This window comes from Chaetura pelagica, unplaced genomic scaffold, assembly GCF_000747805.2.
Source record: "Chaetura pelagica isolate M959 unplaced genomic scaffold, ChaPel_1.0 scaffold317, whole genome shotgun sequence".
NCBI lineage: Eukaryota > Metazoa > Chordata > Aves > Apodiformes > Apodidae > Chaetura > Chaetura pelagica.
In genome coordinates this window covers 502,876-519,317 of record NW_009953864.1, presented here as the reverse complement: position 1 = coordinate 519,317, position 16,442 = coordinate 502,876, and the positions used below count along the sequence as shown (strand labels likewise).

General features: G+C 38.9%; 1 protein-coding gene across 1 annotated transcript in view; it reads right to left on the bottom strand.

The window, feature by feature from the left end:
* CTNND2 (catenin (cadherin-associated protein), delta 2) overlaps nucleotides 1-16,442 on the bottom strand; it is a 306,974-nt gene that overhangs the window by 139,374 nt on the left and 151,158 nt on the right. The window contains exon 6 of the mRNA XM_010001353.1: nucleotides 2,177-2,390. Coding sequence (XP_009999655.1) covers nucleotides 2,177-2,390 — 214 coding nt within the window. The remainder of the gene's footprint in view (nucleotides 1-2,176; nucleotides 2,391-16,442) is intronic.

Below are 16,442 nucleotides of genomic sequence, written 5' to 3'. Positions count from 1 at the left end.
TTCCTGCCACCTCAACTCAGGAAGGCTGATAAGAGACAGAGAAAACTTATTTTATTTTTCCTTGTGCCCACCACCAAGCAAATTTTTTTCATTCCTGAGGCAGCTGCTGCTGCTGCATCTTTCTTTCCCCAGAAAGGATAGAGAGAAGAAATTTAAATGGGGCAGCTGTCATGCTCCAACACGCTACAGTAAGCAAATGAGAATTGATTCAGGTGCACAATTCCAGCCTGTTTCCTACAAGTTGCAAGATGAGAGGTGCAGCTATGAGTCTTACTTTGGAAAGGAGCTTTGTAGTACTCTACCACTATCACGTTTGCATTTTAAAGGCAAGGGCCAGTGACTTGCATTCTGAAAGGCACACAACCTGGACAGGGCAAGTAGTGGTCTTCTGGCATGTACTGGCTATTGAAAGCAAAGAGCAAAACCCAATTAAAAAACAGGCCCAGACATAAAATCTTGAAATACCACTGAATTTGATTCCATTCCCCAGGGTCACCATCTTGCTCTGCTCCCCCTTCACAGATGTTCAGCACTCCTGATGCTCACCATCCCTGGGAGCTGCATCTACCCATATCAAGACTAGTTACTGCCTGCCCATTGATGTTCAGTACCTACTTCTTGGTAGTAACAGTTTGAGGGCATGATAGCACACACATGCTCTCTTTCTACGGGAATTTAACTAAAATTAACCAAAAAGGAAAATTTAACTAAATACTGTGTGATGCAAGGAATGTAATCTGTAACCTAGTATTTTTTCTTTGAATGACCCCATGACATTATCTGTTCCATTTACAGACAGCATGGGAAGTGCCACTGTGACTGCTGAGGTGTACTGCTGATGTTCATTAGCAATTTGCCACATACTACTCAGAACATATAGGCAGAATGTTCCCTGGAGCCAGGACACAGACCACGTAACCAAGAGACAAACAAGGATGTTGAATCTGAAGTGCTGCTTACACTTTATTAGACCTGTCAGTAATTCTGTCACTCTGCAGGAGGCACCACCTGAGCTTGTGTAACCGAGTATCTCTGCCTCATTAATCCTCCTAACAAGTATGAGGTGATAGGTGTTGTAACTAAAGAAACAAAATTAAATATAAAAACCTACATGTAATAAACACCATGAAGTTTATTCAGACACCCTCAAGGAAGGAACCTGGAGTCAGCCAAAGGACGATAATCTTATCAGTTGTATCCTAAATGAGGCCTGACCCACAAGGGTAATTTATTTCTGCAGAAGCATAGATGATAGCACGTACTCTGATGCTTCTATGACAGAAATGAGACTTTTTCTTCCATAATTTAGTACGAAAGTCATAATGGAAATACAGGCATTGTAAAAAAGGGTAATAAAAAGATCTTAAGATTTTTTTATTTGTAGCATTAAATTAATCACAACATTTATATCAGCAATCAAATAGAGTGAAATGGCAAACTGAAAAATAATAAAAATAATCTAGCTTCTGTTTTGCATTTTAAGCAGGATAGCAGGGGCACAGGAGAAAAAAACTCCATACATTTCAGGTCAGTGCTGTTTGACAGCACTTCTGTATTTCAGAAGAAAAGTCCTACCTTGAATTTCGAAAGGGAAGAAGTTGAAACGATCTCAAAAATGCCAGATTCTACTACATCAAGGAAGAAGTAGCGTCTACCACTACTTGCATGCCCTACGTATAAGAGACATCACATAGCATGCAATCAAGTTTCAGAAAAAAGGCTTCAGAAGATAATGCTGTCCATCTCTCCAACACGCTTTTCCATTTTCCTATCAGAACCACAAGAAAGGTAAAGAAATGTAACAAAATTCTCCTTCTTACTATATAGGATATAAAAGAAATTAATAAAAGTGAAATCCAGCTTATGCATGTGTAGCCTACACCAGGCAGGAGGTAGAACAGAGGATTCCTACCACAACATATGTGTGTATGGAGTGTATGTCTTTCAAGAGTATTCATGGCTAACCAAGAACAAAGCGACCAGCAACAAAACCTGAATTCATCTGTAAACTCTCTGGGTGATCCTGTATGCATTACATATATCCAAAGCATTTTGTTCTGGTAAAGAACATGGGAATACAATAAAGAGTTACACATGCAGCAAGTGGCATGCAGCACAGATCTGTGTTTGAAAGGCCTGTATTGAATTTGAACAAAAAATATTGAAAGATTCAAACCTGTGACCAGTTCTCTGATTTCCAAATCTGTAGTCTTGCGGAGTAACCGTACTAATGCTGGGATACCACCACAGTTTTTCAGAGCAATTTTGTTGTCATCATTTGCCTTCCCATATACCAAGTTTCTCAAAGCTCCACAGGCACTACGGTGGACTTCTGTCATCCGATGGTCCAATAGATCCACCAGTAACTGTATTCCGCCTTGTCTTCTTATCTGAAACAGGCCAAAGTGACAATCATAAGATTAGAGGAAGAACAACAGTATTCCATATGCTATCCAATGTGATTAAGCTGTGGTTTATGCAGGCTGTGCTCCAGCAAAGGTATGCCGAGAGCCTCACAAGGCTGCTACGTTACACTGCTTTGATTCCTTGTATTATTTTTTCAGCGGCAACATAACTGTATCATGACAAACCTGAACCTCTGTAAAAGTAGCCAAAAGTTAGTCAGGAGTGTTGCCTCCTCAAGATGAGGGAAGGCCTTACAGCACTCTAAAAATACCTGAAATGAAGTTGTAGTGAGGCGAGGTTTAGATTGGAAATTAGGAAAAATTTCTTCCCCGAAAGAGTTGTCAAGCACTGGAACAGGGACGTGGTTGAGTCCCCATCCTTGGAGGGCTTTAAAAGACGTGTATATTTGGTGCTTAGGGACTTGGCTTAGTGATGGACTTGGTTGTGTTAGGTTTACGGTTGGACTTAAAGGTCTTTTCCAACCTAAATGATTCTATGATTCTACGGTTCTATGACTCACTGAAAATAAAGACTGAGAAATGATTCATCCTTTGAGGTTCCAAAATCGAGCTATACAAAATTACTCATACATAAATCACAGATAAAACTCTCCTTATTCTACTGGCTTGTCTGGCATATTCATGTTTTTATAATAACACCAAGACTCAGCAAATAGAGCAGTTTTGCAGTTAAAAATGTATATACTGTGATTTTACATTATTAAATTGAAATGTTTTAATGCCTACACAGTTACAACACAGCTTTGGGCATTATACCATATCTGTCTTTTTAAGCAATATGCAGATCACCTTGAAGAATACAGCAGCTGGCACTACATGGAGTGTGCAGAGATGTGAGTGGACATTGGTAAAATATATCAACATCAGATGGAAGCTTTTTGAGAGTCCACGATTCTACTGCTCAGAAGAACCAAGACACCTTTAAGTTTAGAAACCAGACAAACAGATCAAAGAGAAAAAGTGTTACAATACATCTCACCGGTTAAAACTTTGCCCTTGTGAACACGATGACTTGCAATGAAATAATTCCTTTCCAAGCCAGGAAAAATTTACCAAGTTTATCTGGGAGGGTTGGGGAGTGTGGCTTGTTTGTTTGCTAGCTTATTTTTACAATTCATCACTATTTAATCTTCTGATTAAATCCCACTAATCAAGTTATCAAAACCAAGCACACTACACAAAGAGCCACCTACATGGCAAAACAGATGACACTTGCTGAAACATGCTGGGAACAAAAATCTTTGCATCAGTTCTACAAAAGAGGAACCAACCACTGAACTTCATACTATAATCTCTGAAAAGGAAAAAGATCTGACTTAAGAAGGAACAAAGTTAGAAAATATAGAAGTTGTTCCAGTGTGATGAGTAATATCAGGAACAACAGAACAGAAACCAGCCTCCTGATCTTTGTGAATGGCATGTTTAAAGTACGCTATGCTGAATGAATATTTTAATTGCTTCACTGCTAAAAAAAAGATTATTGATGAGAAAAAGTATTAACTTTGTAGCAAACATCATTCTTTGTACTACAAATAATCTCAAGACTCTAAGGGCTCTGCCTCTGTTCAGAGGCATGCTGAGCCCTCCTGGACGTTGCCAAGTGGCACCTCATGCTCCTCAGCAGTTTCTCTTGTGGATGCACTCGGGAGACAGGCTTTGCTAATTTCTAGGAAAAATGTGTGGCTCTCCCATGTTCAGCCAGTATTCCTGAGCTGCGACTTTCATTTGCAGTCGTGCTATCTGACACTAATATTCGGAGCATGCAGCTCCACCTCTCCCAGGAACCTGGGAGTCAGAAGCATACTGAAGTGATTAAAAAATACTTTCTTAAAAGTGAGGGCATTAAATATTAAATCTAAAATGCACTTCTGTCAGAAAAAAATACAACAGAAATGATACGGATGTTACACAATGCTTTACCTCACTTGATAAAATTTCTTGAATCCTGCTGCAGGAAGAACCTACTCTTACCTGGGAAAGACAAGAATTATTTTGCAAACTTTATTTGAATTTCCAGGCTTGAATACTTGGCAGAGTGGCTGTGTCATGCAGGCAGAGATGAAGTCGCTTTTTCTCAACTAAGAGCTCTGTTCTGACGCTTTTCTTCATCTGGATTACTGTCTTGCTTTGGTTTTGTTTTTCCAACAGTCCATTATTCACTAGAATTCTTACCCCATCTTTGTGTTTCCATCATATATCTATATAGTTGTTTAATACTACATTCTCCTGCAGGTTTATATGCCTGACAAATTGTGACATGGATGTTACCAGAATCTATTTATGTTTATGGAAACTGAGGAGAAGGAAATTAAAGCCTTTGTTCAAGTCCTGTAGAGTTAGATCCACAGTCTGGAGCACAATTCTGACCTAGTGAGTCTCCTGGGGCAGATCTCAGCCGAGCTAAGTTGTCACAGCTCCAGGGAGTTCAGCAGAGCTGCTGCCAAATGTCTTTGCCTACAATACTAGGATGGGTGGATAAGCAACAATTTTCACCAATGGAGCATCAAATCCCGCTCCCCCAAAGGGCTTCTGAGAGATATTTCTCTCTCCTGACTTTATATAAGAGAACATTTCTCAGTGCAATATTTATTGACACATCAGTGGCTGCTGCCTTGCCACATCTAGAAGAAAAATAAAATAGACTATGCCAGAGTCTACCTGCCTGCTAGAATTGAATAATCTGGACATCCATAAATCAATGGGTCTGGATGGAATACACCCGTCAGTGCCGAGGGAGCTGGTGGAAGTCATCGCTAGGCCACTCTCCATCATCTTTGTCAAGTCGTGGGCAACAGGAGAGGTGCCTGAGGACTGGATAGCAAATGCCACTCCAGTCTACAAGAAGGGCAAGAAGGAGGAGCTGGGTAAGCACAGATCGGTCAGCGTCACCTCCATCCCTGGAAAGGTGATGGAACAACTTGTTCTTGGCACTATCTCTAGGCATATCAAGGATAAGGGGGTCATTCAGAGCAGTCAGCATGGTTTTACCAAGGGGAAGTCGTTTGACCAACCTTATAGCCTTCTACGAGGAAGTAATAAATTGGGGGTTAGACTAGATGATCTTTCTAGGTCCCTTCCAACCCCTAAGATTCTGTGATTCTGTGATTATGATTCTGTAGTTAGCATAATAACAAGTTATCAGCAGATACAGGAGATCAACTCTTTTTTTCACACAGACCAATCCCAGAATAGCCACTTCTTAGGTCAAATGACATACTTTCAACTCTGCAGCACAACTGAGTTTGCAAAGTCATATCATAAAGTTTGTTCTTCCTGTCTCGAATATGTTGTCCCTTTTTTACACTCTTATAATTTCTAAAAAAAACCCCAACAACGCAACCAAAAGAAAAGAGAATCAGACTCTAAGTATTTAAAAAGTGGGGTGAATCCATGTTGTGGTAGTTCTCAAGTGAATCTTTTAATCCATGGACAAGGTTAATTTCTGAATGCTCTTTTCAACTTTTTCTCACTAGAAATATTTTGTGTATGTCTTTGGAATATGTTGTCAGAGAATTGCTAAATAAATACATCAGGATGCATTCTTTCACACATGGCACTGTGGAGTGTATAGCAAATCTCAGAACCAGGAATCCCAACTCATTCTGTTGAGCTGTCTCAGTGAATACTCAACATAGACCTGTGCTGATCAAAGTAAAAATAAAAGAATGGAGATAACATGAATTTTAAAATGAAAATTTTTCTGTGGATGAATGCAGAGCTGCTTCCTCTGATGAATCACATGACTTCTTCTAGTAAATTTTTGAACTTTCCTTTTAAAGTTGGCATTCAAACATTAATGTGTCTGTCTGCTTGCTGGTCAGAAGGACTTGTACTGGTCAAGTCCTGTGATGCCATGACACAGACAGACAGGACAGGAAAAGCTGCCAGACTTTCTGCTCCACAGACTGGTAAGAGTGCACTCACGTCAGTATAACACATTTTTACAGACTGGTAAGAGTGCACTCACGTCAGTATGATAACACATTTTCTTCCTCTGGTATTGTATGAAGTTTGTTTTTGCACTGCATCTCGGAACATATTTGTATCTGCACTCTGCAGATACAAAGTGAATTTGGACTCAAGAAAGGGTTCAGACCAGTGCTGGAGGCAGTGAAAATGTTACCCATGTCCTAATTAGGATAGCCTGGATGTCTCATGCCATGAGCCTTTGAGAAATGCAGTTTATCAGTTTCAAGGCTGAACTTTTGATTCAATGGATTTGGCTTCAGTGGTTAAGAAGCCAAGATTAGTTCAGAATGTGTTCATCATAGCAAATTTTCCATGATTTGGATATTAGATATTTAATCTACTAGGAGTTACATGACCAGTCTCAAGCATATGCACTAGTAAAACAAGCCAATAATGCATTGAAGATATGTCTGAAAAAATACAGATATACTTAATCATAGAATCATAGAACAGTTTGCATTAGAAGCGACCTTAAAGATCATGTACTTCCAACCCCACTGCAATGGGTGGGGACATCTGCCACTATACCAGGTTGTTCCAATACAAGAGATTGGATGTATGTATGTTAAGAAAATATATGTACAAAGTGAAGGATATTTAGATCCCTGGAATGTGAGGGCACCTGTGTTGTGAGGACATCTGGTCAATGGCTGTCCAGCATATAAACAGAGATGAAACAGGAAAGGTAGTGAATCCCACTTGTATACACAAACCCTACAGAAGAAGAGGCAATACCAAAGACCAGATATGTGAGGCTACTGATGGATGGGCTGCTGAAGGAACTGCTCAAAGGATTGGAGAGGTTCAATCAGAGTTTTTTCAAGTGGTAAAGCAGGAGGGAGAGGGAAGGAATGAATGACAAAATTATCACAGGTCTTAAGGGAAAAAGCATACTTATGGGATGCTTTCAGGTCATTGTGGCAGTGTGAAAAACTTAGGGGATGTTTAGCAGAAGGGCAAGGGTAGGAAAACAGAGAAATCCAAATGCATGGGAGAGGAATAACACAAGAATATAGAGAAAGAAGCTGGTCACACATAAAGAAGTTATGCTTCGGTATGCTTGTCTGGCCAAACCCTGCTGCTGATCACTGCAGTCTATTTTATCTTTCCATCCCGAGGGACTGTGACAGGTTTGAGAGGTGGGCCCATGCAAACTGCATGAAGTTCAACAAGGAAAAAAGCAAGGTTCTGCACATGAGCCAGGGCAATCCCAATCACAAATACAGGGTGGGCAAAGAATGGATTGAGAGCAGCCCTGAGGAGTAGGACTCAGGAATTGAGCCAGCAATGTGCACTTGCAGCCTAGAAGGCCAACTGTATCCTGAGCTGCATCAAAAGAAGTGCAGCCAGCAGGTCAAGGGAGGTGATTCTCCCCTTCTATATGTTTATGGTCCCTTTCAAGCCAAACCATTCTACGATTCTGTAATTTTTACTAAACCTTATTCCTAACAATTTTCCTGGATGAGGACAGCCTACATTCTGCATACTGCTAATGAACCTCGAGCTGGAGTATCTGATGTCAGGATACGACATCTGGAAAAGAGCTATCAGAGAGACCATAGATCTGGGGGATAGATACAAGTGAGACCAGAGTCTGAGGATCTGCTACTAGGTACCAAAGGTTTGAGCAAACTACCAGTGAGACCTCTTTGTGTCTGCATGCACCTGAAATGAGACCTGCTAGCAAGTTTTGAGCCTGCTTAGCTGGAGAGTAAGTACCATATATTATTGCTCATGTTCATGTGACTGCTGCTTCGTGTACACACAGCTGACTGTACAGCCACTGTTCTCATGTTTGTGTCAGCCTGCTGTGTGACTTAAGCTTCTTTAGCGTACATACCCAACAAAATGAAGAGGGACACTTCTGTTTTTGAGATGATCTGTTACTGATTAATTTCTCATTCATTTATTGTCTTGTTTTTGTAGATATGTATTTTAGGTTAGTATATACTACGCCGTGCTTGACATTTTAAGTAGTTTAAACCAGCCTTAGGTCATGTTCCCTGAAGGATCCAGAACAGGAGAAATCATCATCTGGCTTGTTAAACTAGTCTAAAGAAGAAGTGCCCACCTTCTGATGCAACACCATAACACATCCTGCTCCACTTCTAAGTAGCAGCTGAAGTTTGGTCCTGATCACTCGGAAGACTACTAACTCTAATCCCACAGATGGGAACAGGTGGTTCACGCAGCATTCAAACATTATTCTTATATAAAGGATGCACTGGAGTCAGGGAATAAAATACAAAGCTCCATTCAAAAAAATAATAAAAAAACCCAGGGACTTCTCCTGAGGTGTATTTATCTCCCTTTGGGAAAGATGTCTGGGTCTAGATATCTAGATATCTCTTGGTATCTTCTCTCTGCTTTGTATTACACTGGCTAAATATAACCTTTACTCTTTTTGAGATAGGATACTTTCTGTGCTCTAAAAAAAAACTGACAGAAGGACCTGTTATGAATACTGGACTTCTCAAGAAAAACAAAAAACAAACATCAAAACACATAAGCATGTAGGAAACATTGCAACCATATTAATTTACCTTTTACTTTTCATGACAAAAGCATGCCAAAACTTGCCAAATGGTAACACAGCTTGAAGCTGAATTATTGTCAGATGTGAGCAGTAACAGCATTACAGTCCATGACCTGAATGCATAAAACATGCTACCTGTCACTGCTTCAGCAGAGAAGCCTTGCTGCTCCTCCAGGGTCTCTGTTTAAAGTAACAATTGGATGAGGAAACCTGACTGCCTTGCCTCCCTAGGGATTGGGAAGGTTTGCCCAAAAAGTGAGGATAACCAGGGCTGTCAGACTAAGTAGAATTCATGCTTTGACTTACAATCAATCCCTAGGGATTGGGAAGGTTTGCCCAAAAAGCGAGGATAACCAGGGCTGTCAGACTAAGCAGAAGTATTATTTTCTCACACTGAGAGGGACAGATAACTTCTCAAATGTGAACAAAATATGGGTGAGCAATCTTGGCCCTGGAATTTGTTATGCTTATAGCATAGCAACAGCAGAAGCCAAGTCAAAGCAAATGGACATTAGTTGCTTTGATTATTACTACAGTTTTTAACACTATTTAGAAATAAAAATTATTCTGTTCCTCCCATCAGAAAATGAAAGAAGCAAACCCCTATCTTTCAATCACTGCAAATTGATATTGCCTTTTCCATGTCTTGAAAAGCTGTTAAAATCAGAGCTAGAAATGCAAAAAGGAAGAAAAATGAAGCTTCAGATTTTAAACAGTTTAGCCAAAGACTGTTAGATAATAAAGAATTCCAACACAGCCTAAAAATATTGCTGTGATAGAAACCAAAACACCCTTCTTCTTCTATTTATACTCAGCAAGTGGGTATCTGAGATACTGTTCAAATTTTGCCAGTAGGTGTAACTGGAACATCCTCTTCTGCATTTGACTATTGTGCCTTAGAAAGTAAAATTTGATGAAAACAGAAGAGGATGAAGAATAGGTGCCAAAATTGTTAGACTGACAGATGATAAAGTGTATTTCTAAAATAACACAATCTCTTCTTCCCAATGAGAAATTCAGCGTCTCACTATTAACAGCTCCACTGTCCTAATATGAAGAGTAATTAATGGTTAAATGCTTACTTTCCACATTTTTCTTAATGATCACTTCTGAATAACTCTTCATCCAAAGGGGGGGAAATTTAACAACAATCAAGCCTTTTTAGACATCATAGATATTAATTGCCAGCTTAATCGACATAACATGCTGCATCATCCACCACTTATTCTGTGACATTTCCATTATTAAGAAAGCATGTTTCAGTATAACAAAATACAAGTGTTTAAACACATGGAATTATTTTTAATGCCCCTGTTACATACGGAACAGAACTAAACAAAACTGACTGCTAGCACGGGTCACGGTACATATATTTACCTGTATATATCCAATAACCCCCAAATTAAAAGGATAATTCCTTTTAAGTCTGTTTCTGTAATTATTTGTAATAATTTGGTTTATTATTCTTAGATGCCTCTTTCCTAACAAGCAGAATAAGTGCTTGTAATTTCACATGCAAACGGATTGTTACCAACTCTGTTCCATGGAAGTGGGGAGAATTCACAAGTGAGCAAAACCAAATGGGAAAAGCTTTTTTAAACACTGACAAGGCAGTGTAGCGTTTCTGAGACACTCTTGATTATGGCCTCCCTCCTCCTCTCAGGATCACCATTTCAGCAGACTGGTGCACCCACACCGACCAGGGCACTCCAGAAAACTCCAAGAGGCCCCTCATTGCACAGCAACTTGACCACACTGTACCATTATATGCACTGCTCATAAAATTATTACACTTCCAGATTTTCTTACTGCAACTCCAAACCTTTTCCATGAGACCTGTTAATTATCTTTGCCTGTTTTACATTGCTAAAACAAATTTCATCTGAGGGGAAAAAAACACACTGTATTTTTTAGAGAAGAGTTTGGAAGATGGACAGCCTCCTTGCTAGCTAGCTCCTCTTTACTATTTCTTCTGATGTGCCCATGGAACAGCAAGTAGACAACACAAAATCCATACACTAGAAACGCACGTGAGATTCATTACAGACAAATTTACCTGTAACATCTCAAGGCAATTTAGTCTCATTAGCAAAGTAATTCGCTATAAGTTTTTAAAAGTGCTGAGCAATTTTAGCTCAAAATAGAGTGGAATGTTATGCAAATTGCTGCATTAGCTCCAAAGTCTAATTTGTTTAAAGAATCTAAAGCAGTCTTTGGATCCAGGTCCTGTTTAAGAATGGTTATGTAGAACTGTCACTAAGAGCTTGTTAGATCAGACACAAAGGCAACATAAAGCTGTGAACAGGCATAATTTCAATAAATTCAACCACTGGTACAAATACAGTGTTCTGCTTTAATTAAATAAGAATTGTTCCCTGTGTGTTAAACTGGCTGCATGGAGAAGGAAGGGCATCTTTCTTCTGCATCCATAGAAATCAGGTAGGTGTTTGGAGGAATGGTTGTGTGACACATGAGCATGCACAGCTTGGGGTCAATATTCAGAAGCTTTTCTTCTGGGGGTGGATATTCTATTTCTGTTACTGAGCACACATTTGTGTCCCTCAAGTGACCTCTTTAGATCCTAGGATCTATGTGTCAGGTTAACAGAGACTTGAAAAAATGTCCTGAACAGGAGAAGAGCAAAAAACATGTTCTAAAATTGTTCTGAGAAGTTATGAATAAATGTACTGCTTTCTCAGTTAGTAAGCTTGAATGTATTTAGAACTGTTATGCATTTGTCTTTGGATGTTTAGTAGGAAGGCTATGCTTATTATAAGTCAAGGTTTTAGCATGGTTTTATTTTTTTATGGAAAAAAACTCCGGCTAGGTGTAAGTTACCTGTAATAGTAAAGCAGTTTACCTCTGATACTCTCAAAACCCATTAAATTTGTAGGTTGACACAAGCATCCTAATCTAAATCTAAACCTCAAGCATTAGTGGGATCACACACGTAACTCTCCTAACTGCAGGCATAGAGCTGACCTGAAATGCTTATCTGACTGTAAAAGTATCAGAAAAGCCATTTTCAATCCCACTTTTAAAAGCAGTATCTCTGAAAATGAACAGATAGGTACTGACCTGAATTAACCGAGCCACTCAGCTTTTGAATCACTGCAGGTATAATATAACATTGTGGAATACATACAAATTAGGAAAAATACAAACAAGCCAAAGCCCTTAAATTATAATTCACAGATTTTCATTTGGGGTCTTTGCTTTTTGAAACAGTCAAAAAAGGGAAATACTAAAGAAGGTTGAGCAGTGTGCACTTTATGGATAATGTAATATTTATATTAATTTAGGATGCAAAAGACATTACTATTACTTAAGCACCGATCTAGTACTGTCTGAAGTTAAATGAAAAATTACAGTTAATGTCAAGGGTTTGGATCACTTACTTTTTCGTATTTACAAAGAATAAGTCATCTACTTGCAAATGAATACCGTTATTGGGGAGGGGTTGAAATCAACATACATACTCCCTTGTATTCCTATAACCAGATTCCTAATGAAGTTAAACAAGATATAGAAAATTTAGCAATTTTTTTTTAATGTAAAGGAAAGTAAGATTTTTAGACAATTGCAGTAGGTCAGTACTTCAAATAACAGTAACAGAGGACATCAACTTTGTGCCAGCTTAAAATTTCTCAAGTTGTAGTTACCCATATTCAGTTAAGTGCATGACTTGTGGGATTTAGTCAATAGGAACAGAAGTAAGATCTTGGAACAAGGTGGCCATCAATAAGACCACAGATAATTCCTTTCTTCATTTAAGTCCAAACAACAGAAAAACTTTATCTGATGTTTCAGCTCTAATTGGAAATTACAAAAGATACTCTTTTTATGCTTGCTGCAGCTATCTTAAATTGTCTTGCAGAATAAACATACTACTTCTTCTCAGATTAAAAATAAATTTACATTTATGGGATCAAGCTTCATACTGCCACCTGATAACATTCCTTCTCCCACTGCATCCTCTACTGTAACTTAAACAAGAGGCATTCTCTCCTTATAACTGAAGTATTATCCTCCAAAGAATCTCTATCACATGACAATTTCCTATCTAAAAGAAGTATTTGGGGGGCCAACTACTGCCTCAAAAGCCAATGAAAGCTTTCTCACAGTATTCCTCTTTGGTAGGAAGGTTTGCTAATACAAATTCAGGAACATGAAATTAAATTATTTGCGAAAGTTCAAAAAGGCAGACTGTGAAACTGCTGACTAAAACCTGTAGTTCTAGAGTTCTAGTGCAAAGCAACACTGCAGAATCTTTCCTCCATCTCCCATGTATATGAGCATTAGAAACGCAGTAAAAGTCAGCACAAGTAAACCTGCCTCATATCTAATGCACTTTGCAATATTCACAGTTCAAAAAGAAAAATTATACATATATATACACACAAATGTGTATTAAAGTAAGTGTGTGTGTATACATAGACTTACTTAATGGGTCTGAATGTTTTGGGTTTTTTCTCCCCTTTGGCTAGCACAGGTTCTCTTTGCCTTCTAAAAATCCACTTCTTTACTCTTACTTTTTCCTCAGTCTCCTATACTCTTTGAAATAGAGGAGAACAAGAATTTCAGGCAGTATCCAGGACGCGCATGACACAGACTTGCAGAAGGCCTCAGCGATGTTCCCCTGAGTTCTCTACTGCTTTCCTAACATGTAACCTTCCATTTGCTTGTTGGACCATCAATAAGCTTCAGAAGACACTTTCCAAAAGCTGTCCAGCATAACTCTAGATCTCTCTTTTTCAATCAGCAGAATACAGAAAAAGCATACTGAAGTGAGGAACAAGCAAAATAACCATCTAGAATAGTGCCACCTCATGGTCAGTGGAATAACTCAGCTTACTACTCTTCTAAAGCTTGTGACTTGCAGCAATTTTTCAGTTCCTTCTGGACATGGGAAGAGCAAAACAGCAGTTTGAAAAAATCCCCCACCACAACAAACCAAAAAACAACAAACCAACAGAAAGCCCTTACCCAAAGCCCTACAACAGTTTTGTGTGTGAAGCAGGGAGTGTGTCCCTTTCTTTAGGGCCTTGCTTAGTTAACCATGTGCCTGCAATATGACCAGTGAAGGCATCAGCCAGATCCTGCAGTGCTACTGATGCTGGTGGGCAGCATTCCCACCATTCCTCAGCAACTGCAGTAGCAACAACAGCTCAAACGCAAGGGGCTGTTTCGGATCCATTGTGTTATTTATAATTTTGCATTAACTATTTCTTTATATATGTTAAATTATCATTATAGTGGGCATGACATTCCCTCTTTTTTATAAAGATGAGTATGCAGGATCAAAAAAAAATATCTCTGTAACTAAAAACATTATTCTATTCCAAATAACTTTTCAAGCCATATTTCACAGATCTAACACATTTCTGTCTCTACCTGAATTGAGTTGTCTACAAGATACCAACTTTAGAAATGTCAGCCATTTATCAGTAAGTATCACTTTTCTGGGATGAGGAGAAGGAGAGGATCTGACACATGACCCATAAAAATTGTACAAAACCCCAGAATTTCAAAACAGATAATTTTTGCATCTTGTTTTTTATGGTCTTATTTTTCTTTTTTTCCTTATGTGGTATGAGTCATACCCTGAGTTACCCCAGCGTAAACCCTAGAAGACCAGAACTGACTTCAGCAGCACTGCTATAAACTGAGATTACATCAAGGCCTCTGATTCCAAGTGACTTCAAGTATTTTTCTGCTGTGGCTGGATAGACATTTCAAGAGAGATATTGAGGTGCTGGAGTACAGAGGAGGGCAATGAAGTCAGTGAAGGGCATAGAGAATATATATTTTGAAGAACACCTGAAGGAGCTGGGAATGTTTAGTTTGAGGAAGAGGAGGCTGAGGGGAGATCTCATCAATCTCTATAACTACCTGAAATCATTGTAGAGAGGTTGGTGCTGGTCTCTTTTCACATGTAATTAGCAACAGAACAAGAGGCAATGGTTTCATGCTGCAACAGGGGAGGTTTAGACTGGACATTAGGAAATATTTTTTCAAAGAAAGAGTGGCTAGACACTGGAATAGGCTGCCCAGGGTTGAGTCACCATCCCTGGGTGTGTTTAAGGGTCGTTTGGTTGTGGTGTTGGTGGATATGGTTTAATGAGGAGAACTTTGTAGAGTAGGGATGATGGTTGGATTTGGTAATCCCAAGGGTCTTTTCTAACCTGAATGATTCTATGATTCTATGACAGGTAGGCATTTTAATTTTAGAGTCTCAGGTGTTATATGCTTCTGCAAATCTGTTCCTTCTGCTGCAATGACTGTCTAGGTTAGTAACAACCCTCTCTTTGTATTTTTAAACACATTTTGGAGATCAGCTGATAGTTTTTATCTTAGATGTTTCATTGGCATGGCCTATTTATAATGACTATAATTCATCTTCTTGAAATAATTTTGCTGCCAACCTTTCTAGAACAGATATGTGGAGAATGTATAAAATTGCAGACAGTGATATCAATCTAGGTTATTTTAGTTCTATATATAGTGTCCTAAGTCTTATCATGGCTTGCTGGATGATGATAACAGTAACAAAAAACATGCTTTTCCATAGGAAAGTAACCACCTGCATTAACACATCTGCCTAATAAGACAGAGGAACAATTGACAGAAGAGTAATAAATAGAAAGAAACCCATGGCATTTGTACTAGAACATTATATTACTTGAAAAAGTTGCAAATATATTCATTGCCCACTCAAAATTTGGCAACATCCTATCACTTATGTCAAATGACACTGATTTTCAATGTATGTTACCTTTCCTTTCCTACCACCTAATATTTTCAAATACAGAAGATAGAGTTTTTACAAATATTTTGATACAACCGGGACATTTTTTCCTCAGGCAAGTGGAGAGAGATTCACAACACAGTGCAGTGTTCTTACTGCATCAGCTGCACACCAAAGAAAGCCGCACAAAAGCATTCATCTTGCACACATAATGCTGAATTTTTTCCTCTCCTTAATGTATGAAATGTATTATCACCAGATGTTCACATCTGAATTTTCTGGCTAATTGAATTTATTGCCTACATTTCTCTTCTCTGGGGTTACTCATTCAGAGGCAAACTGGCTGTCCAGAGCTAAAAAAGTTAGAATCCTCTAGCCAGTATTCTCATCTCCTGCAAGGCAGACACTCTAAGGGTGAGTGCTAAACCCACATAAACAGGAGATGTATACAGGTTTTGCTCAACACCTTACTTTCTCTCTTCATCAACCCACAAGAACACCAGTATCAGGGCCCTAAAGAGCAGCAAAACTGAGGTCAAACTTACTATCCCAAAGATATCTGCAGACACTCATAACAGTCTGCAGTGTAGTGCAGAAACTGGAAGAGTCCAGACAACAACAGTGAGGCTGCATTAATCCTTATGAAGTATGGACAGTTTAATTAAAACAAATTTTTTGCTTGCTTTGGCTCTACATAATTGCTGATGACTATTTATGAGTATAATAGAAAAATGTATCTTAAAGAGGAGCACCTGGAAAGAGT